The 24,809-nt window shown below is 42.2% G+C and overlaps 1 protein-coding gene across 5 annotated transcripts in view; it reads left to right on the top strand.

Annotated features, from left to right (window-relative positions):
* LOC128755024 (endonuclease V-like) overlaps positions 1-24,809 on the top strand; it is a 76,351-nt gene that overhangs the window by 1,509 nt on the left and 50,033 nt on the right. For 2 of the 5 annotated variants that reach the window (XM_053858161.1, XM_053858162.1), the window contains exons 3-7: positions 3,498-3,632; positions 5,640-5,679; positions 6,642-6,754; positions 12,167-12,235; positions 12,310-12,438. In XM_053858161.1, coding sequence (XP_053714136.1) covers positions 3,498-3,632; positions 5,640-5,679; positions 6,642-6,754; positions 12,167-12,235; positions 12,310-12,438 — 486 coding nt within the window. Of the gene's footprint in view, positions 1-3,497; positions 3,633-5,639; positions 5,680-6,641; positions 6,755-12,166; positions 12,236-12,309; positions 13,181-16,871; positions 18,381-24,809 lie in introns of those variants that run through there. The other 3 variants (XM_053858163.1, XM_053858160.1, XM_053858164.1) reach the window with 3 other exon arrangements.

Below are 24,809 nucleotides of genomic sequence, written 5' to 3'. Positions count from 1 at the left end.
CTGCAAATGATCCTGTCTAGACGTCTTCATCTCGAAAAGTGGCCCCTGGATCGCTTAACTGTTGTTTGTAGTGTTGTTACAGAAGCTTCCAGTGCAGTATGATGCAGCACATTCTACCTCATTTGATTACCAGACTTGCACTTACAACTTTGAACTAATGAAGATGGCATGAACTTCTTGAACAATCTTGGGTTGAGATATGTGTGTGTGTGTGTGTGTGTGTGTGTGTGTGTGTGTGTGTGTGTGTGTGTGTGTGTGTGTGTGTGTGTGTGTGTGTGTGTGTGTGTGTGTGTGTGTGTGTGTGTGTGTGTGTGTGTGTGTGTGTGTGTGTGTGTGTGTGTGTGTGTGTGTGTGTGTGTGTGTGTGTGTGTGTGTGTGTGTGTTAGGGGTGGGATTCAATTAAAAAAATCAAATTATTTAGAGAATTTTGATGAATTAATCTCACACTTTAATGGTATAAGAATATTTGCCACAAGAAGCCACATTTTTCTATTTGAATGAATATGTATGTTACTGAATCAAATGATGGACCCAGACATACATTTAAACAACAAAATATTGTTTATTTGGCATCAGTTTGACAATAGCACAATAAATCACGATGGTGGCTATGTTCAAGTTTTTATATCACCTCATCTAAACTAGAGCTCTTTTAATGTCTTGAAAATATTTGTATAAGAATTTAGTATGAGTAGTGGAAATCCTGCCCATTGTGTAGCAAATAACATCCCTGAACAAAACCAAACAGACTGTTTTTGTTTGCTTTTGTTCAGGGATTCCTCCATGTTTGTTGTTGTTGTTATCATCCTAGCTGCCACGTGTCTTGTGCATCAGTGCTTGTTTCCTGGGGACCAGGATCAGGGAACAAGCAGCACAAGGTAGTCATCGTTTCCATTATTTTGTCCAACCCCTGTATATCCACAGCACTCGAGTGCAGTGGACAAAAGGCAAAGAGGTGAAGGCAGCAATGCTATCCAGCAGTGCTGAGTCATTGGAGTTGCCCTTTGTCTCATATTCATAACAAAGTTACACGTCCCACATTGAGCGGAAAAGGGACGCACTTTGTCAGGGTATGTCATCCTGCGTTTTGCAGAGTTGGACACCATATGTGTGACGCCAGCAGTTCTGTTTGTTATTGTAGATTTCAGGTTCCCTTTTTGACAATTCATACTGTGGCAAGAACCATTGGCTCATTAAAGACAATAGTTACGATAAAACTGGCTCACACGAGAAACGCCTGAGGAAAGGAGGACTAAGAGTGGCCTCAGCTGCTGATACGTTATCAGAGAAATGTTCTATACATCTCAGATGACCAGGAAAGCTCACCCCTCGGACACATATCGACCGTTGGCAATTCAGCAGGTCCAATGACAGTGGAGAATGACGCTTTAAAGGCTAAATTTTTACCCTTCCCACATAGAACCATGTCCGTGTTGGACTGTCCGGGAAGGCACTGCCTACAAAACTACCAGAGAGGGATTCAACTGAACACCTGAAGTTTCAATGGAACAAAAAACTGGCACCAGTGCGGCACATTTGTGGATCAGTTTGACACTCATATACTCGACATAAATACAGTATACTTATATTTTCTGTGTGTCTCAGTCTCGACCTCCAAATATCTTGGTCTTGTCTATGTCTCAATACGCTTCAGTCTTGATAATGTCTTGGTCTTGGTTGGTGTGGTTTTGACTACAACACTAGTATTCAAAATAGAGACTTAGGAAAATTAGTTCACTTTCCACTTTATCCATGGTCTGTCTTTATTTTTATGATTTAGCTGAATTGTATTAATGTTTGCCTTGACATGGTCTTTGTTTATATTTGAAAGGTTTTCAGCCTCTTTCTGCTTGATGAAAAAAGGTCAACAAAAGCGATTTGTCCAGCGTGTCCTTTGAGGTCAAGCAAGCTGTTTTCAAGTTAAGGCAGGCAAAAACTTGAGAGCAAGTGTGGCCAGTGATGAGGAGGGGTAGTTGGAGCGTGGTTCCCCCTTTGTGGGGTTTATTTAATAACTTTAAAACAGAGTTTGAGTCTGAGCATGAGGGACTTGCTTTATCTTGGAGAGGAGGACTTCAGTATTTGGAAAGTTGGAGTCGAGGAACCTGAGCTTCTGTGCAGGACTTCACCTACTTGCAGTTGTGTCTAAAATAATGGCCGTCCTGCATCAATCGCAAGATAAATCTATTTTTTTGTTAGATTTTCAACTTCTACACTGCAAGTAAGTTTCTAGACGGTTTAAGAAAGGTATAGAAAACCAACAGACCCAACAGGCATGACGTGCATGCTGCTGATTCTGTGAAACTGAATCATTAACTGGAAGGGGTGTGTTCAAAAAAATAGTTACTAATAGTTAATTACTGAGGTAATGGATTGTGTGACAAAAACAGGTGTTAAACAAGTGGCCCTTATATAAAGATCAAGACAACTGATGCTGCTCATGCTGGCTGTGCATTTGTCCTTGAAAAACAGAGAGAAACGTTCAGAGGAAGAGCGTTCTTTGATAAAGAAGTTAATAAAAGAGGGGAAAACCAATAAAGAGGTTCAGAAAATTATAGGCTGTTCAGCTAAAATGATTTCAAATGCTTTAAAGTGGTAAACCAGAACGACGAGGATGTAAAAGAAAAACAACTATTGGAATGGATTGGAGAATAACCAAAATGGCAAAGGCTCAGCCAGTGATCAGCTCCAGGAGGAGAAGATCTAAGGTCAGATGACGCCTGTGTGAAGCCAAGGTTCCTGCAAGAAGCCCACGCAAAGTCCTATGGTTAAAAAAAAAAAAAAAAAAGACATGTCCTGAAGCGGTTACAATTTGCCAAAGGACACATTGACTGGCCTACAAAGAAATGGCACAATATTTTGTGGACTGATGATAAGTTCTTTTTGGGTCAAAGGGTCACAGACAGTTTGTCAGACGACCTGAAAACACTGAATTCAAACCACAGTACACAGTGAAGACAGAGAAGTATCGTGGTGCAAGCATCATGGTGTGGGGATGTTTCTCGTACTACAGTGTTGGTCCTATTTATCGCATACCAGGGATCATAGATCAGTTTGAGTACATCAGAATACTGGAAGAAGTCATGCTGCCGTATGCCGAAGAGGAAATGCCCTTGAAATGGGCAACATCAACAAGACAATGACCCCAAACACACCAGCAAGCGAGCAAAATCATGGTTCCAGATAAACAAAATTCAAGTAATGGAGAATTATGATTCTCAGGAAAGTTGAATCATCAAGATTTTCTTTATTTATAAATTACATTTTTGAGTTTGTAAATAAAGATGTCAACACTGCTATTTTTTGTACTTTGTATTTCTTGACTTTCAATCACTTTTTCAATTGTTTTTGCTTTGAAAAGGAATGTGCCGTGTCCCCAATGCATTTGTTTGCATTGGAATAAAATTCATTTGAAGAATTTTGAGGTTTACTCACCTTTTTCAACACACTGCTATGATTACGAACACAACTGTATATGCTCCTTTCTTCTTTTCCTACAGCTCTTATATGAAGATAGTCAGATGGTGACGCTGACAGCCCCCTACATCGCTGGCTTCCTGGCTTTCAGGGAAACTCCCTTTCTTCTGGAGGCGCTGCAGCGGCTCAATGGCAAGGATCCCTCTCTCATGCCTCAGGTCAGCTGCTGGAAACATCATCTCTTTTCCTCTTTTACCAACAAGAGAAGGCTAATGTCAAAACACATACATCTCCCTGCTGTCATGTCTTAGACTTGTGAAAACATGCCAGGTGGCATCTTTGTCATTCATAATTGCTTGAATTACACTTGCTTAGTCGGCAGTTTTCTCAAGTGACTGGTTGGTCTGTGTGGATTTAAGGAAGACACTCACGTTCTGCTTTTATTTTCCCCTAAATGCAATCTGCCCAGTGACTTGCATGCAGATGTTTATCATCTTAATCAACAATTCTGCACACACGCCATCTGCTGCAGCACTTTGGCACACGCAGTCTGACATGTAGATCTTTTTACTCCCTGTGGTATTTGGCTCAGGATAGGATCAGTCACTGCTGATGTTGTCTGCTCCCTCTGAAATGGAGATTCGTGTCGAGTCAGATTCTCACCTGCAGTCACTTTGACTCACAAGTGGGAATCGGCTAGATCTCTGCCACTGACTTGTATGAATGAGTGTACAATGTTCGTACACGTCGGTGGCAGAGAGCTAGCGCCATGCTTGGCGAGACAGAGTATGGCTGAGAGAAATGAGAATGAGATGCTGTGAATCCAGAAACATTTTCAAATGAAGTTTAATCGGACTGTACAGCCTGAAGCGTTTACTCTTAATCTTGCGAGTAAAATAATGTCTTGCAATTGTGAGACTTCTTTTCTCCAATGCTAGTCAAGACTGTTGAGGCTCAGTTGCCTGGAGTTTTTCACTGTGTTGTAACTTCAGGAGACTTGTACGGAACAGGGATTAATTTACGTAGTGAAAACACCACTCGTATCGTCGATGTAAAACAGTATCCACAGGAACCCGCTCTTCTTCTGTTGTAGAATAATAAAATCAAATATAATAATGAAATAAAATGGGATTGCTTGCTAAGTTTTGGTGTGTGGGCCTGAGACCCACAAAGGGGGGATATGATGTAGAATAATTTGACATGTGTCATTATGGTCACGTGCAGCGGTTTGTTAAATCATAGCTTGTTGCTCAGTACCAATGGAATGTTGAACAGATATCTACCCACTCTGTATTCCAAATACACCAGAGATGGCTACCTTGGGGTGAAGACAGGAATGCCTGTTTTGTCTGGAGCTCCCAGTAGGTCTTGTCTCGGTGACTCAGCCTGGCGTGTGGAGCACCCTTGATCCAGTCTCTATTTAATGTGTTTGTACTTTAAACAGTTTGATGCTATGCGATGCCAGGCGATGAGACAATGTTATTATGCTGATGTGGAATAAACCGAAGCTTGCATCCCAGTGCTTCTGTGGTTCCTTCCCCCGACCCGACGCCTTGAGAAGTGTATAACCCGCTGGCCGGACTACACTTCTTCTCCCCAGGCAAACTCTTTCACGGGTAATCACTTGGTGGACTGGCCGAAATCAAAATTCATTATACACAGTTGCAACACACTGCGTGTAGGGTACGGGTTCTTTTACGAATGGACTGATGACGGATATAACTACAAGTAACATCCGACTTACGACCTGCTCGACTTACGTCCACCTGTACTTATGACCACGGCCAGCAGATGCTTTTCTTTTTTTTTTATTCAATGTCTGGCACCGCAACACGTAGCAGCTCGGCAGCGTGTACGACAGTTACTGCAGCCAGCCAGCATCGCTTTTTTGAGTGGCATTCGACTTCCGTCTCATGTGACTTAAGACCAGTTGGTCGGAACCAATCCCGGGCGTAAGTCGGTTGTTACTAGGACTTGGGTACATTCCTTAACTTCTTGAAAAACGTGATGAGTAACTAAGTCACAGTAAAGAATGATGTCATCATGTTTCCTTTATGAGCTTAAACTGTCTGAAAAAGATAAGGAATTGAAAATGGTAGTGTGAACGGCTGTGAAACTGAAACTGTTACAGAGGATCGGTGATGACTTTACTGTATATGGACTGTTGTTAACCAATGATGTTTAACATTTATGCATGTGTTTGTTTGTGTGCGTCTCATCATTAGGTGGTGTTTGTGGATGGGAACGGTCTCTTCCACTACAGAGGTGAGAAGAACAACACTGGAACTTTGATCACCATTGAACAGGAATTAACGAAAGACAACAGTCTTTCATGTCATGATTCCAATGGAATGGACCCAAGTGCAGGAAGTGCTGGTTGACAGAAGGCACTGGAGACGAGATTAAATTACAAGATTTAATCGACGCGTAAACAATAAATTGACAGACAAATAACAATAACTAAGGACGCTGGAACCAGAATGCGGACTGGGAACAACACGCAGGGACTGGGGAAAAATCTGAAACACAAGAGAGGTGAATTAGAATTGAAGCCTAAATACTGGGGGAATAGACAACACACTCGGAGTTAAGCTCACAAGGTGTCAATAAACTGAAAGTGCACACACACACGAGGAATAAAGTTGTCGAAGATATAACTGAAAAGTGAGACTCTAAATAACTGCTCATATACGGACTGAATGGAGTTAGGGAGAAAACGAAAGTGGAGTGAGGAAGAACAAGGAACTCAGGGTACAGCTGACATGTCATTCAAACACGCAGGAAAATCTAGAAAAGGTCAGGGAGAAAAGCGAGAGCACGGAAGTCTTGCAAGAGATTACCTTTAATGGAGCGAGAAGCAACCATCTGGCAAACAGGAGCTGGCGTTGAAGGGTTCTTATCCTTGGAAGGCTTGATGAGGGAATGAACACCAGCAGTGTTGCCCGTGAAGCTGGAGAGAGCGCTGGAACAGGAAAAGAAGGCAACCGTGGATAACAAAATAAAAGCATGAGACAGAAAGACAAAAAAGAACGGACAAATAAAGTGCGGACATGACATTCCAGGCCCATTTAAAAAATATATTTCAAAAAACAAATGCTGGAAATGATTTGATCCGAAGCCTTGTGAAGTTCACAGACTCTTATTTTAATCAGTTTGTATCAAACAGTTTCCCCCTGCAAAGAGTTGATTATCGTGCTGGTCTCATGATGGCTCTCTGTGTCCTGCAGAGTTTGGTCTGGCGTGCCACCTGGGAGTGCTGTCTGAGCTGCCATGTGTTGGTGTTGCAAAAAACCTGCTCCAGGTGCAAGGAGTGCACAAGTCTGGCGAGCACCAGTCACAGGTTTCTTGTCCATTCTGCTGTTGCTCTCTATAGAAAGAATGTCTTATTTTTATACCTGCTCACACCGAAGCCTCTCGGAACTAAATCCAGTTATCCTAGAACCTCTTTGATTTTAGTTTGTTTTTAATACATCAAACTCCCAGTGATTACAACTGCGTCAGGTGAGGTTTTAATTTCGTTAATTTAGTTGTTTGTTAGTGTCGTGAATTTATGAATTATTCATCATTGAACACACAACCACACCATCTTGATTTTGGAGACTTCAGTGGTGGAGTGAGCATCAGCACTGACACCTGACAATCCAAAAGTTTTCTGTGATCTGGACAGTTCTAATACTTAAACTGTTCCTGAACTAAAAAAAAATCCCTCCGGTTGTGTATGACAATCATGCAGACCAAAGAAGAGTACAGAAGGGCTCATCTTTGGTCCTCACTTCCAACGGTTGGACAGAAGCTCCGACCACTCGCGCTTGTTTGTTCTGCTTTGATTTATGTCTGAATAAGGTTTTATTAAATGTATTGCTTTTCTGACCTGTCCATCACTGGTGCATTGTATGGCCATCCAAGTGAGTTAGTGAGATGTTTTGAGTTTAGTCTGTGGGAGACAGACGGACTCATCTTCCTGGTAGATTCTTCTCTGCTGTGGAGAACAAGACTGCATTGAGTCTCACTGACGTCTAGGAACTGCAGGCTTCTTCTCAGCTCTTCGCTCATTTAAGGATGCCTGGACTTGATGGTCCTAGTGGTTTTGCTCCCTTCCTGACAACTGCTCGCCAGTGTCATGGACCCTCCAGTATCGAGCCAGTTTCATTGCCGAAAAGTAAATCCAGAAGATCCAAAGATCAGCGCTTACCATTAAAACAACAGCAAACCTGTAGTTTACCTTGCAGAACTCTTCAACCAGAGATGAACAGGGTAGTTATGGCCTGGTGCTTTCACCTGTAACTTACATGCCAGTAAATCCTTGGCTGATAAAATGGCCCTTAAAGATTCCAGCATGACAGTTGTTGCCATGTATGTCATTAGTTGCCATTTGTTCCTCTGAAAGCAACTGCACAGCATTCAGAACATGTTATTGTTATCCATGCAGTTAAAAGGAACAAGTGGGAGTGAATCGGGTGAATGAATCCGCACATGCTCTGATGACTTTCTGCTACTGTTTTATTATAGCCTAGACAACTTACAAGCAGTGCAGAAGGTTTTAAGACAATATACCCTCAGTTTGCAACATAAAGACCAACAAACGTTTGATGTCCTGTGGAGGGCGCTAGAGCCTTGTCCACAGAAACAGATATGATACTGCACTTAGACTGTGGTGACCGGAAGCTTCCCTTCACAATAAAATTTGAATGTTGTTTGACCTTTACATATACGATGCTGTCTTGGGTTCATATGTAGGAGCAGGTCCTTTCTGCCCAGAAAAGAAAGTTAGCAACAGCTGTGTTTACGCTACAAGTAAATGGTGTAAGAGGCCTCTCCCATGTAAGGACCTGTTATTTGTGGGTTGACACTAACAGAGTCACTTGTGCCACTTTCTTAGAGCGTGTTCAGAGGAGACCTGAGTGAACATAGAAATGGCAGACAAAGCTTGTTATCACCGGATGAACCAATTACAGTTCACAATGTGGGTCAACTTCCAAGTTTCATTGTATACAGCTAATGGAAATTGAGGACCTTAACAGAAGTGGACCAATATTACATTGTCTGTAAAAAGCAAATATTTCTGATGGCAGTGGACATTTTGGTACTGGTTGAGCCGACACCGATAAGCATTCCTTGCTCAAAGGTCATGAAAAAAGTTCCGGGAGAAGCCCATATGATACTTATTGGCACAGCCAGCATCTCATTTTGTTTTTCTGTCCACCCAGTGTCTTGTTCATCCTACACCTGATCTTTTGCAGTTTTGTTTTCAGGCCAGATTTCCTTTGATTCCATAGATCTTCTATATCCTGCCGAAGCACCTTTAGATCGGCTTGTTCTGCCTCCTGTTCCATCAGATTTTCTTGTCCGTCCTGCTGCTGTTGCAGTTGTGCTCGACCTGCAGCTTTGATCTTTTGAATCTTCTCTTCCAAGTCTAGATACTTTTTAGAGGTTTCCAAGAAGGTTTTGGATTTAGACTGGAGTTCTGCCTTTAGCTCCCTCACCTGACTCTGAAGAAGCTTGATCTCCTTTAGGTTCTTGGATCTCTGCTCCTCCAAGTCTTGCTGAGATTTTAGGACAATGTGATCAAGTTGATCCTGGAGCTCTTTGATTGTCTTCTCAGAATGTGGATGACCGCAGTGCTGAAAAGCCTGGACATTCTTTAGCCTTATCTTCACGAAGTGCAACTCTTGAATTTCTTCTTCAAGTGTGCGCTCCGTATGAAGCTGCCAGATCCGACAGAGTCTCAGCACGGCCTTGAGAGCATCTCTCTCCGTCATCAGCTCAGAGATGGGCTTGTCCTTAATGATGTCTTGATTCATTCTGAACATTTGCAGTTCTCCTTAGCAACCGAGACGCAGTTTCGTACACCTAGTATGCCTCACTTTGCGTAACACACTGCTGCATCAATGACCCTTGTTTTCTCTTCTTTTATATCTTTTTATGGTGAGAAATGATACATGCACACTTCAAAGGCATCAACCTGAGCTGCGGCTTTAATGACTCTGATGTCCATGAAACTGAAACATCAGACCCCAGACATCAGATTTAATTGGCCAGATAAAGTCCTGAGGAGTCTATTAGCTTTTTCATATAATATTGCTACTGACATTAATCACAAGACTAGGTGACTAGAGCAACTATTTTTAACAAATTAGGGCTGCAACTAAAAATCGTTTTGATAGTCGACTCTCTGACTGCCTTAAAGAGTCAGCATACAGTATGGCGTGTATGGGTTGACTCACACAGCACCATGACTGTAGCATTGTAAATAGAATATCAATAAATGTAAATGTATGTAAATTGTTGCATTGTGGTTTGAAGCTTTATAATTTAATTTTAATGGCTCAAAAATTGGTGCCAAAGGTATGTGTCCTTTGATGTGTCATTTGAAAAACGGTCCCATACTTTTGATGTTTTGGGATCGCGATGGCCTCAGCCATTTCTCCCCTTACTCCAGCTAGTGCTCAGAGAAGAATCGCGTCACAACTAGTCTACTAACTAACTACTAACCACAGACAGTAAAAACCAAGGAGCCATATTTATCATCTCCTCTTCCTCCCGCAAATCCGACCACAACTCAAGCCAGTGTATAAAGAGCCACTCAGCTGTGACTTGCACAGTAAAGTGATGGTCTTCAGATGCTGAAGATTGGGGGAATGCGGGTTGGGCAAATGACTTGAACCTCTTTTTTTCCCTCCTACCCCAGTCCTCCATGTGTCAGCCTCCACCGTATGCACCAAGTCCCACCGAGTCGACACCCTTAACATTAGCTCCTCACCGTATAGCTGCTCAAACAGCACCTCACATTCTGCTTGACTCACTTGATACATTTTAAACAATGGAAGGACTAAAAAATGTATCTTTTTTGAGAAGAGTTTGTTAGATATAACTTCAAGCACAAATGCATTTGCCTATGAAATATTATCCCATTACATTATTAAATGGGTTCACAAATATCAATACTCACGGAACAAAAAAATGTATTATTCTCATGAATGTGCATAAATAATTCATGACTGAAGGAGAATAATCTCTAATGAATGACTATAGTTCAATTATTAACCCAAATTTCTTAACGTAAGAATATTCCACTGTCCATGTGTTTTTGGAGTCTCGGGTCCTTTGCCTTTTCCGCTCTGGTACTTGCTGCAAAAATCTCATTGTTAGAAACGGTGTCACGCATTGTCACTTGAGTAAACGTCACACTGGGCATGGAAGGTGATCGATCATCTACGGCTCTTCACAGAGAAACCAATCAGGCAGAAGGCGGGATACAATTTGTTTTCGGCTCTGCACTGAGGATCTGACCAGGGAGATGAAGAGCACAGCCCATCCTTGTGAAATTCCAGCAGGAAGTGAGGAAATTCAAGGTTGTCAGTGCAGCATGGCAGGCGAGAAGCATCACTGTCAATTATCAGAATCGCGTTCCACCAAATGAACGTTAAGGCACACGTTCTCTTCTCGGTGAAGCTGACAGTGGAGTTCCAAGACGAGAGACGTGAGATGGATGTGCACCAAACCCCCGAAGCAGCTTGTCACACACAGTGGCACATTGCCAATGGGAGATAAACAAGAGTGAGGAGTAATGACTGAGAGTCACGTGATCAGAAACCTTCTGAAGAAGACAAATAGTGGACCAATAAGTGTAGTGACGCAGTCCAAAACATTTATTATTCTCTTACACTGTTAAGGTGATCAGCAATTCTGCTCTTACTGGATATAACAGTTAACACTTGAGTTTACCACAGGACTCTGGAAATCAACATCAAACAAAATGTTTGACAGTCTGTCAGCGAAAAGAAAAGAGACAGAAAAATGGGGCAGAAATTCTCTTTTTCTCTCTGCTCCATTGTTCAGATCAAGTTGAGATGAAAGAGTTGTTGTTGCTTGCTTTTATATATGCTCTCTCTCTCTCTCTCTCTCTCTCTCTCTCTATATATATATAGAGGGAGAGAGAGAGAGAGAGAGCAAACACACGTCTTTGCAGTGATCATCCGCGTTATGACATTTTCACAAGGTAAAACTGGATTTCTAGAAAAAAAGGACTTTATCTCCTTAAACTTAACTTAAACTAGTCTGGACCTCTGCTTTAAAGGCAAATAAGAAAAAGGCATTATTGCACTCATATGACATCCAATTGTTTCTTTCTCTTATCTGCCAAGATAACACGTTTTCCCACACAGATTCTGTGAGTATGCTCTGGGAACTTGACACTTAGTCAGACCTCTTGAAGTGTGACTTTGAAGTGGCTGATGTAAACAAAAGTCTGTGGCTGAAAATGAAGGAAAAAGCAATCAGACAAGCCAGTAAATCCTTTGTTGTGGAAGCTCAAACCCAACCCTGTGTCTTGTCAGTTACATGTATTTGGTCAGCGATGCTGCCGATCAGATGGAGTGGAAAACTGAAATAAATGTCACATGTTGAGCCTGTGCTGGTTTCAACTTGGAAATGGTCAGTCACAGAATAGTCAAGTACAGTAAGCTCTGGAGATGGAGATCACTGAGCCAGCGGAAATGTTCATGAAACACTTTCTTGATTGAGGTTCAAAGTCATATCATTTGACAAGTCAGCAGGACTTATTTACGTTAGATGTTTTTTTGTGTGTAGTCAATGTTCTAATTACCACTTTTAACTTGACTTTTGAGTGTTTTTTGTTGTCCCCATGACCCAGTATTGAACTCCAATTGTGAAATGGATCCTTTCTGTTGAGTGTTTGTTTACCTTTTGAAATGATGTTACACATGTTCTGACTTTGACTGTGTCTCCTCAGATTGCTGCCCTGGAGAAAGGTGGCGACAGCTTCCCACTCATCGCTGCCTCGGGCAAAGTTCTTGGAAAGGTGAGGAAATTCATGTGAAAAGTCAAATGAGAAAAAAAAGGGCTTTAAAATGAGACATTTTTTTGACAATGCAGGCACTGCGTAGTTCTGAGAGCAGCTCAAAACCGGTGTACGTGTCTGTTGGACACAAGATCAGTCTGGATACGGCTGTACGACTCACTCATGCCTGCTGCCGCTACCGTGTCCCAGAGCCTATCAGACAGGTACACGCACACACGAGTTCCAGAAAAAGTGGACTCCACTGCACACTGATGATAGATCCCTGCAAACAAAGACCAGAGTCTGAAAGCACCAAAGTGCTGGAGGCTGTGCTGGCAGTGTGTACTACAGGTTGAACACTAACAACCGCGGAGACAAAGTATAATATCAAAGCATCTCTTTTGTGGACCTCACATCGTGATGCACATTGATCACTGTTAAGTTCAGGAAAAACTTTCAAATTGTGAACTTGGTCTTTTTGAATCAATCTCTGACAGGACAAGGAAAAGTAATAAAATGCGGTGATAGATTGTGTTTTCAGCTTTAACTAATGTCGCCTGAATTGCTGAGCAGAATCTTTACATAAGTAGTATGGAGACATAAATCATACTGCAGTAAAGAAACACCGGCTCCTCTGTGTGCACTCGTGGCCATTTAACTATCAAAACTTAGCCTGCACTGTGGTCCACCTGCAGTTGAGATGTTCAATGCTCATGAATGACTAGAGATTTCTGGAGGTTCTGCAATTCTCTCATTCTCTACCCGAACTGCTTGTTTACTTGAACGTGCCCCATGACTCTGTTATAAAGCCCAGATACACTGCCCTGAGCTGCTTTCTGAGTGTTGCAGCATTCCAACAGGGACCCAAACGGAACCTCTCCACTTGCTGTGTTGTATGGTTTCAGCCAGTTTGTTGCTCCCAGTGTGTGCATTCCCTTCATATACTATTATGTGCGGTCAAATTGTGGCTGACAGTCCTGTTAGGATAATAAAGCGTATTTTGTCTGTTTTCAGTGACACCGACGGCATTTTGAAAATTCATAATGCTGGATTGAGTGTTTTTTTCAAAGTTGCTGCATTTCCTTTTGGCCACTAGATGATGCTCTGCTTCTACCAAGTACTCACTGCAAGTCACATTCCTCACGCTGGTGTTGTCAGCACTGTGGCTGTATTTACTTCATCAAAGATGAGTGCTTTTCTTGTCCTGACTGGCACCAGAAATGGAGCAGTGCATCTTCCACACTGGCAAGACCTTAATGTTTCCGAGATCACCCTGTGGGGACCACTGGGGTCAAATGACCACTGTAATCCCGTCCTTCCGTCTGTACCACTGATGTGTGAGACGACATTTCCTGCGCATCCTGACTCAGTCGTCTTTTCAGCTATACTCTGTCTTATGTGTTTGAAAGCCTTTCTGTTCTCTTTGTTCTTGACCCAATGGAATAGAGATGACTCACATTCATGGTTGAGATCTTGGTTAAAGTACATTTCGTGACTCCCATGCCTCAAAAACAAGACTTACTTTCAAGTGTAGTATTTACAATTTTGAATGTCAAGACATGGATGAAACAACTTGACATTAAGCAGGTGGATTTAAGCAGTTGTGACATGGAACAAACTGAGACCTCCAAAGTTGCTTTGAAATGTGATGAGCAATGAGCCAAAGAGCAATGTCCACTACATCAGGGCAGGTTACCATTGCCCGGAACGATTTAAGCCTTCTCTGTTGTATTAAAGCAGCTGGTAAATTCGTTGCTGTTACCTGCCAGACTAGTGGGATTCTCATTAATAATAGATCAAATGAGTTTCACTGGAATCACTGTAGTTCTCTTCACACCAGTCAAGCCAGTGTTGTGTGGGCTGCCGTTGTGAGTCGTGAATGAATGACCAAGGACCATGAGAAAGGACTTCTGAAGCCCATATCTGTTGACCCCTCCTTGTCAGGTGGAGGTTTGGACCTCCACTAGGTTTCTCTTCTGTCTATCTAGCATTTATGTACTGTGAGGATGAATGGCTTTTTTCCCAATCTAATCATCAATGTGATGGCTGTGCTCCGTGGAGACAATTCACTCCACTGATTAGAGTATTGATGTCCCACTTCCTGCTGGATCCCTGCGAACTGGCAGACCACTCGAAGAACAAGGGAGGAACCAGTATGACATGGACAGTAGCACTTAAGACACACTCCACTGCAAAGCGAGTTGACTGATCACGTTATCCTTTCCCTCCAAAATCCTTCATTTGAATATTTAGTTCACACAATTTCCTTGTGCTCTGGTAGAGTTTCCACCATAAACTTTGCAAGACAGTTTTACCTTTTGTGCAGTAGCCTTTTTAGCTATAATGACAGGCATTCAGTATTATGCAAGGAAAGATATGACTCCATGCTTTCTGTTTGCCAAGAATAACGCCAGCCTTTGGCCTTGTGTTGCTCCATACATTTGTACTTTGTTTGCTCGTAGTTTTACTGATCTGATGTAGTTATTAAAATATACTATATTTGCAGTCCAAATCAGACCACGCTGTGGCGAGAGTGAATCCAAATCTAATAAGAGCACATCACCATTCCTGTTTCTCCTCCTCCATTTCCTTTCTTTCCGTCTCCGTCTTATAAAATGTTCTCACCTCATCATGACTGGAATAAACTCCTCCTCCACCTCGTGCTCTTGTCGGCACTGAAAGGCTGTGGAGATGAAAGAGAAAGATGACATCATGGTCAGATTCTGCAGTGGAGCTGGAGTGTGAATGCACTGCAGCAGAATCATGTGTATCACACACACGCCCACTCGCTCACTCACATGCACACCATCGTGTCCTCGTCTCCTTTACTGTCTCAGTATTACATTCTCACACCCCCTGTCAAGCCACACTTGACAAAGCTCTGTGGAATAGGTCACATGATGTAGTTTCACCTGCCCTTCCTCAGATCCCCCGTGAACTTTGACACCCAGTGTTTATGGCAGTGACAGCAGCTGTTTTTTTCCCCCCAGTGCTGCGTGGACACCTTAAATTACAGGCAATCCGATTCTCTTTAATTTAGCCTCAGCCACTGTTATATCCACCCATCCGTCCGTTACTTAACTACCCTCCTCCTCCTCCCACCTCACATCAGTTTTCTCTTCATGTTTTTGCTGTCAGTGAATGCTCCTGTTTGCTCATGATGGCGTGTGTTTCCACAAAACAAACTAGAATAAGTCCAAACACACTTTAATTTAAGTCAATACAGCTTCTGTCCTCACTTCATGAAACACCCCAACCTTGGGGTGTCCTCATAGTTTTTATTAGCAAGTCTTGATCAACGCAGTCACTTATGCAGTTGACATTTGGTATGAATTATGACAACATAGTAGACCACTCACGTCGGAGCTGAGCATTTGTCCCACCCCGAGTGCGGAATCTCGACCCTGTTTTCCATTGTCTCACAGCGCTCTGCCCTTTAGCCTTGGCTAAAGCCACAGATAGTTTGGCCTGAGCTGCACATACTTCTGATTCATTCATTCATTCGCGTTTTTGGAAACATGGGCAACACAATGTTCTGTGTCTTAAATCACTTTGATATTTATTGAATGTTTTGTTGTTGAGCAACATGAGGGGCAGATCATTTTGTGGTGTTTCAGTGGCGGCTGCTGTGATTGATGTCTTGGGTTTGGTCTCCTGTGCATGTAGGTCACTTCATGACTCTGGCCACCAGAGTCGAGTCCTCAGTTATGTTTAGCCAGACCCCAACTCGAAGCCCGCCTCTGACCCATATAGCCAGTCACACAAGCAAGTTCAGGGCTAATGAATCAGAATGCAGATTGTTTAGGTGTGTGAGCCAGAAGAACTGCAAGGCTTTATGGAAATATTTCAGGGTTCCCACGGATCCTCAAAAAGTCTTAAAAGGCATTAAATTCATGAATCCAAAATCAAGGCCTTAAAGGAATTAAGTCTTAAATCAAAATGTCAAAAGTCTTAAAAAACAGGGTCACATCGAACATTAGGTGGCCAAATATAGTCTGCAAAATAGTGCACGAAAAGCAACATTGTCAAACACTGTGGAGCAGCCTGAACAATGAGTTTTGCTTTAAATCGACAGCACGAAGAATATGTTTTCTATATTCAAAAATGCACCGCTGAGGTGAAAAGAGCTCTATGAGACTGCTGACAAAATTCTGGACGGCATCCACTCCCCAGCTCACTGCACGGTTGGCTCTTCAACACAAGTCGAAATTATTTTCACTTTCCATTTTCACACATTTCCTCTTTATTTGACCATGACGTCATGCATCCAGCATGTGATCCATAGCATGCGTACAGTGTTGAAGTTTTAACTTCAACACTGTACGCATAGAATTTCAGTTTGCAATGAGTGTTTAACCAAATTATCTAGAGCCTTCAGTTTATCAGCCTATTATATGAAATTGTGCTTTTTTGTATTTATATATATATATATATATATATATATATATATATATATATATATATATATAGTATATATATATATTGTATATATATTTGTGTATACTGTGTGTATATATATAATAAAATAATTATAATAAATGTTTTATTATTATTATTATTATCTAAAAAGCAGTGAAATGCAGTGAAATGTCCAAAAAAATAACTGTTTATGCAACATGTTTAAAAATGACTAACATTGACCACATTTCTTTTGCAGTTAGTGTTGAGGGCCTTCAACATTGTCTCTTGCTGATTTTGGAATCCTCTCTCTTGCCTATAGTTAACTGGTTCTGACAGTCCTTCAGATGGGGAGTGAACAAAATGGAGATGGGTGACTGTAGACATGTCCACATAAAGATGTGTTGCACAGATCCACTGACATTTTGATCAGGCAGATCTTTTGTGGACATGAAACCAGTATTTTCGGTATTTTATTTTAGATATGATACGCATGTTTTGCGTCTTGGCCTGTATTATCACAAAGTGACTTTTTGAAAGTGATGATGTCATAGCTCGCACGAGTGCCGGGAGGGACTACATTTCTTGTAGACGTTCTCCATGGCTGGTTGTTGAGTCAGGTGCGACAGTTACCATGCATCGTCTGCCATTTTGCTGTATATTCTGTGGTTTGTTTACAGCATGCAAGATTTTATGAATGCTGGGATCTAGATTTTTTGTGAACAAGGCTTGATATGTGGAAATGTGCTGCAATTCCTGGAATCAGATGTATTGTTTTGGGTAATAAATGACCGTCATTGAACTTTTATTATTCATACTAATAGTTGACACACACACACACGCACATGCTCAAACTCATGAGTGCGCACACAACCACAGAATCTTCCCCTCTTTCACCACGACCCACATGAGTCCACTAAAAGCCTTAATGGACTGATCTGAAATCCAAAATTTTTTTTTTCATTTTCTCATACTTCTTTTTGCATTGGCAGGCTGGTGGGAGTTTTATCAACCGGCAAAAAATATTAGGAGAAAGTGGCCGCCTCTGGCCAGTCACTCATAATAAAAACAGCCTCAGTTCTAAATCATTGGGGCATCTTAGTGCAAACTAGTTCCCACACATAATATTGCTCTGACACGCAGGAAGAAATACAGCAGAGTTTTTGTGCATTCCATTATTTTTCTAACTCAGTTTTGTGTCCCCGCACGCACAGATATTTATATTCTTGGCAGTGTGCTGCCCAGACAGGCACAGTGAGAAGAGGCGTACACACAGTTCTGTCATCCAAATTTCAAAGGAAAAGTAAATTATTTATTTCTACTCCTCTGACACTGGTTTAGTCATTTGTCTTATTTCCTCCGAAAAGTGATGACATCTGCATGCTTTTCTAGTTGCATGAGCGAAATGGACGCTATGAAATGTTTTTTTTTTTCCCTACATTCGTTTTTACACTAAATTGTATGTGTGCTGAACTGTGACAACACGGAAACAGTGACTGTTGCTTTAGCCTCCTTTATGTGAATTACCGCCACTGTTTGCGCTATAACTGTGTTTTCATTGCTGCTGTACTATATTTTAGAGCAAGAAGTTTTCAATAAAATGACACAATCATCTGGAAAAATCAACAATCCAACCCTGCAGATGCAACTATTCTGGTCTTTCGTGTGCGTTGACGTCTTTGTACATACCTTTGCAAAGCAATTATCAAATTATATTTGAATTTTTTCTCTACGAAATTGCAGCTTCTTTTTCGACGCATGTTTTCCCTTGGCCGCCTGGTTAAAGCCACACACCGCTGTTGGACGTTTGGACACTTGCTGACTCATGCTGGCCTAGGCGAGCGGAACTGTCTTTGATGTTTCTGGGTGCAGCATTAGCGTCATGTGCACAGACGTGAGTTGTGGTTAACTGCCAGTTCAGTTTTCTATACACGTGTGCACACATGATCTCATGCACACTGTCTGATGGGAAGTCGTCCACTGCTAATGGGGCTCTAAGGAACAAGCTGACTTTTCCACAACCACTTATTTAGAGAGCTCTTCTCTCACGCTAAGTGCTTTGCCCGAATGGAAGTCACTAATTATAATCTGGTCATGTTGACAGCAGTCACACTCAACACTCCAGACGCACTATTAAAGGCAGAGAAGTGGGCATTACGAGTGTTCCAGCTGTTCACAACTACATTGTTGAAAAACAAAATCTACTCAGGTGGAGCTACTGCTGTGTATATATTAGAAGTGTCCAGCGCCTCAGCTAATAAGTGTGGCTCCATCTTGTGTTTCCATACATCCTCCCAATGTCGGCACAACGACAGGAAATGTAAAGGCTGAGCAGCTGTAGCAGCAGATTGCTAAAGCAGATGGAATTTTAATGGGACTGCTCAGCAAAGCAGTCGCCCGAAAGTGTGAAAGTATTGGAGATTGAGGAATAAATATGAGCTGGGAATATTTTTTTTTTCATTTATTATTATTTTTATTCTCATTTCATGTTGGGAGATTGATGACATAAATGCCTAACGCTAAACCTGGGTGTGCTTTAGAGAGTGTTATTTGTTAAAGAACGAACTTCATGCAAGGATTCATCTACTGCCTCAGCAAGACATCTTTTTTTTTTCCTGTGTGTGTGTGTGTATTAGTGTTCCCCGTTGTCACCAATACTCTCTGTCAGGCTTTTGATGACTCCTCTCGTATTCTGCATCCCCTCTCGACTGTTTCTTTCTCTCTTTCATTCATCTGTCCCTCTCCTCCTCCACCCCCTGTTGCGCCATCTCAACTTTGTGAATAATTCAGAGCTGCAGCAGCGAGTGTATTTTAGCTTGTCACTTCTGAATTGACACAATCCAAAACCGTATCAGAACATCAGTAGCACACGACATGTGTGCTATAATTAGGGATGTCCCGATCCAAATTTTACTGCCTACGATCCGATCCGATTTTTTTGAGTGATTTTTTTAGTCCCTCTGCCACCGATCCAGTACTGATCCGATACCTTTTTTTTTTTTTTTGCAAGCTTTAGTTAATCTTTGGAATTATTGCCACACAATTTAAAGACATCAGTAGAATGCAAAAAAACTTTTTCATTATACTTTATAACAGGAATAATATATATGTATCAGCTTACAATTCTCATTAAAGTACAAAAAAGAAGTGCTGTTCTAGCTTGTTGCTACAATTAAGGAACCGAACAGAAGTGCAGAATACAGGCAGTTAAACATTTAAATAGAATCTTGTTTTGATAACATTTAAAACAATGGAACCCCTCACACATTCTTAAGTGTTAATGCTCCCATAATGAAATGAAAGTTGTTTTTGATAAAGACGAGCTGAAGAGAATCTTGCCTGCCACAGCAGCTGGTGAGGGACTCTGTGTAGCATGTGCCCTCCAGTACTCCAGCGGACTGACTGACCTGGGCCTGGTCGGCTCAGAGAGGTACATTAGAACCTCAGTGACAGCTGAAGATGTGATGGCACACCTGATTTCACCTTCACTCTCTTCCAAAATCTCATCCAAGATGCTTCCAAATTTGCTATAGATGGACTTCCACGCGGGGCCTTTCTCACTGGCTCTTCAATATCACTGCTGGCTGTGTTGCCCTTCTCCCCCGTCTCAACAAGTGAGTATTTCGCACTCTACTAGTTGGCTGGACTTGTGACGATGAGGGCCTCCTAGCTGGTTGAAAATGCTCTAACCATCCCTTTTCATCGGTCTACTGTTGGGGTTTGGATGGGGATGAGAGAGCAGTTCAAAACTGCCTGGCTGTCTTTCATGCCACAATACCAGGTTCATCTCTCTTGTTATGAATTTGGCATCAGTTATTATATATGCCCCGTTTAGCCATCAGATTCAGTCACGGTGGCCAACATGTTTTTGATACATCATCATAATTGACCAGACGCCATCAGTCGAGCAATGTATGTTTTATGACAGTATGATATTCCCAGCAAACATGCGTTTTGCGACCGCTTTAAAGAAATCCCCTTCTATTTGTGTTTTGTTTTCAGATCCATCCTGGAGATTTTTTTGGGTGAACTACAACACTATTGACACTCGCCAACTATCTGTACTGTAACTGTGCAACAGGCTGTGTGAAATTATTTGGTCCTCATTCCTTGAATTGAAATGTTCTCAAAGTCTTGCACTCTGTTGAAGCCTACATATAAGTTGATAGTAAAATGGAGAATGACTGCAAAAAAAATTGCAGCAGAGAATGGAGAGGACTGACTCGATACGTACCGTAATTTCTTGACTATACGCTGCGACTTTTTTCTCGCAGTCTGAGCTCTGCAGCTTATATAACAGTGTGGCTAATATATGGATTTTTTCAGGCTGAAATCAGATTAAATTATTATTTTCAAATTTACCCTTAAAACACTCAAAATGCTATGTTTTCGCCCGCACATCTCTGTCAACAGTGTCGATCTCCTGGAGGTCTGGAATCGAGAAGCAGCTGCTGAGTGGTGTAAGAACTTTGGGCATGCGGACTAAAAGAGTGCATTTTGAGGGCTTTAATGTGAACAAAAGATGTCTCGAGACAAAGTGCGTTCGGCACAAAAGCCAGACGTGAACACAAGCCAGTCGGGTTTTGGCCGCTGACTTGATCCCAGCTGGAGAGCAGCGTGGATAAATGAAGACGCTCCGTATTACGCAACTTGTTTCTGCTATTTCCTCTTGATGCTGTGCCCTTTTTTCAAAACTAGTTTTGAAAAGTGTTTTTAAGATGGTGCACCATTGACCTGTCCACAGCGCAGGCTGTACCACTGAACCTGCGGCTTAAAGACCACTGCAGCTTTTGTATGAACAAGTTTTTCCTTCATAAATTTAGTGGGTGTGGCTCATATTCCTGTGCGCTCTATAGTCTGGAAATTACGGTAAATGAACTTTGAGTAAAAGTTGTCATGTGGGTTTTCAAGGACAATCTTTCCCCGGGTGTTACTGTGATTTGGTGCCTCACTTCACCAGATGCCACCACACTCCTGCCTAACCTGAGCAACCAAATATCCAGCTGTCTTATGGAACTGCACAGAACACTGGTGATGACTTTCAGTGGCAACAGAGTTCAGAAGAAAAAGGCAAAAAGGGGGTTTATTGTTGAGCAGTGATGAAAGACAAGTCATTGCAGAAAAATGTTTCCAAGCACTTTTTAGGTCCTGCCTTTACAATTTTTGTGACTTATGTTTATGGTCATAACTTTGAAGCCTCCCTCTACTTTCAAGTTATGGTCCTTTTTATTCCTCTCTGACATCTCTTAAATGGTCAGGTGTGACAACACCCATGTGGCTCTGCAAGAGTTGGAGCCTCCACTGGGCCCTGCAGCTCTGTTAGCCTCTCCATAGCTCCACCAACTCTGCTTTCCTTGGTTGAATATCATGTTGTATGAGTGTAGATAGCATAAAGAATTCAAAAGTGACTACAGCATGGCCCTGACCACTCGGAAATGTGTTGATAGGCGAACACTTGAGCTGCATTTCAGATGGGAGGTAAAGAACGTCCTGACACTTGAGGCAGTTCTCCACTATCACTTGAAGACCCTGTCAAGTTTTATCAATCTTCAGGAAACAAAAACAAGTGACACACAAAGCAGACGTCTCTCAGCAGTGCGCTCTCTAAGTGATAATCCACGTGTCTTGACAAGCATGTGAACAGGTGTTCCTGATGAAGTGGCTTGTCCATATGATGATAATCCAGGCTGCTTCAGCCAAGCGCAGGTCCATTTATGCTCCCTTTACGTACAACACTGTACCCGTACGTTTCTACCCTTGTTACCGTCACTGATTACATACTTCCATTCTTTGTGTCGGTAGTGCTGTTCAATACTATATATCCACCGGGGGGAGCAACCCAGGGTCAAAAGTCAAACAAGTCAAAACAACAAACTCCAAAACAAACTGTTTCTGTGGAAGAAGTATTGATAATGTACCGCTTGCACAAAAGATGACAAGGAGGCAGCATCACAGGTGGTGGTGGTTGGTGAGGACGTTAAATACATCGCGACTGGAGGACGCAGAATTTCTGCCGTTGTTATGTCTTCATCGTGTCTCATTAGAGCTACGTATCAGGTAGTAACAGCAACACTGCCCCCACGGTTTCTGCTGGCACTGCCATGTCCGTATGGACGCTGCAGAATCGGTCGGCATCTGGATCTGTATATAACATTGAGCATAAATGAGCCTTAGGTATCAAACAAAGGTGATTCCTTAACAGCATTCAGTTGAGGCAATCATTCTTGGGACAAGACAAGATGAAACAGAGATAGCTTTGTGGATGTCTTGGGCGCTACAGCGTCATCCGTGCATTCATGCAACAGGGCCTCGCGCTCTCCCCTCCCTCCGGCGTGGCGAAGCTGTACAAGTGTGCTTGTGCTGGATTTATGAGCATATGCTCCCATAATTTTATTAATAGCAAAATCTTTGAAGTGTTGAGACTCACTTTCATGTTGTTGGTCATTTTGTGCTGTAGAAACACACCACTATTCCCTCCAGTTTAAAATCAATGCTTTGATTAAGAGAAGCTGTTTGGGTTCATGATACTGCTCCTCTCTGATCACAGGGCTCTATTAAGATCTGTGCGTGCACGTGTGTGTGGAAGCGATACATCCAATTATCCTCTATAGACTTGTAGCTTTACATCTGCTTCCCTTCTTTTTAAGTGACATTAAACCAGAGGCTGTCAGAATTAGGAGCCCTGGGATCCTTAATAGATGTCATTTACAAGGACTCGGGTTAACAAGTGTTTTTCAGGGTAATGAGGTGACAGAAACAGGAGAGGGACACAGGTTACGAGGTCTTAATGACCCGGGTTTTTTTTTTTGTCTTTTTTGCGTTGCAGGTCAGACGCTATCGTTCTTTTGTGAAGTTGTGTGGTTGAGTTACAGGCGCATCAAGTTGAAAGACAACCAGAAGGAGTGTTTTTGACTGTGAAGTGACAAGTGTGTGCTTCACTGCTGCAACGATTTGTTGATGTCATCCATGTCAAAAATTCGACATCAAAATCTGTGTCTCAATGTGTTGCGTTGTTGTTGGTGCAAACGCAGATGGCCATCGAGATCTGGTGGACGCATTGAGAAATGATCAGATTCTCTGGAATCATTAGGATATGTTCATTTCTGTTCCTCTTCTTGGTTCCTGACTGAGGTGCGACTCCAACTCGCTGCCCTCGCCACGCGGCTCCTCCGGCCGACCGCAGCAGTCAGTCACAGAGGAGTTGGAGTGGCGACAGGTTGCGGTGCTCATAAGTATGCTTCGTTTTGTTTGCAAAGATAACCTACTTCAGGATGAGCAAACCCCATCGACACCATGGTAGAATGATGGAAGAGTGTTCTGTGTTCGCTGTGGGACTCCACACACCCTCCAGCTAACAGGTAGCACGGAGCTAACTGTTACTGCAAGAGGAGCTTGCTTTCTTTTGAATGATGTCACACACGTCACATCTGCGGTGGTGTGCTGCACCGATAATAATAACCAGAACCGAGCCAGGGAGCGACACTGAACGCATCGTTTTAGATTATTATTCAGACCTTTTGAGCATGTCGCTCAGATATGTTATATGAGATACATATATGAACGTTGATGATTTTAAATTGTTCTTATGGACCAATAAAGACCTCAGTTCATGCTTTACAGGGTTAATACATGTTCCTGGATTAGGTGTCATTATTTTAATGTACTTGTCTTGTACTTGTACTTGTACTTGTACGTCAAGAAATGAATGGCTTCAGAGAAGCACAGTGAGATGATTGAAGCAACTTTAGGTTAAACAGAAATTCAAAAAGGGTTCATAATCACAATTATCCGACTAATCGAAACAATGATAAACAGATTAGTCCAAAAACGAAAACAATGGTCAGTTGCAGCCCTCGTGGTGAAGGCCGTGCATACAATCTGCCTACTTTGCTGATGGTCATCACGTTCTAATCCTTCATTATTTCATGTATTTTGTTGAAACTGTGAGGCCTTATTTTCACCCTCAAACCAATGGGGTATCACTGGGTTAGAATACACATATTCGTATTAATAGCACATCGGTTAGTAGTTAGTAGTCAAGCAATTGATCAAGCATCTTGTCGGAGCAGCACAAAGCAGCACGCGCAGGGATGCAGGGATGCAGGGATGCACAAGGCCCGGAGACGTGCTGAAGCCCTTTTCACTGAATAATAACTAAAATGCGCAGCCATTTGACAGGCTTTAAAATAGCAATTGA

This window comes from Synchiropus splendidus, chromosome 2 (assembly GCF_027744825.2).
Source record: "Synchiropus splendidus isolate RoL2022-P1 chromosome 2, RoL_Sspl_1.0, whole genome shotgun sequence".
Classification (NCBI taxonomy): domain Eukaryota; kingdom Metazoa; phylum Chordata; class Actinopteri; order Syngnathiformes; family Callionymidae; genus Synchiropus; species Synchiropus splendidus.
The sequence above is the reverse complement of the archived record's forward strand: the minus strand, read 5'-3'. Positions and strand labels throughout refer to the sequence as shown.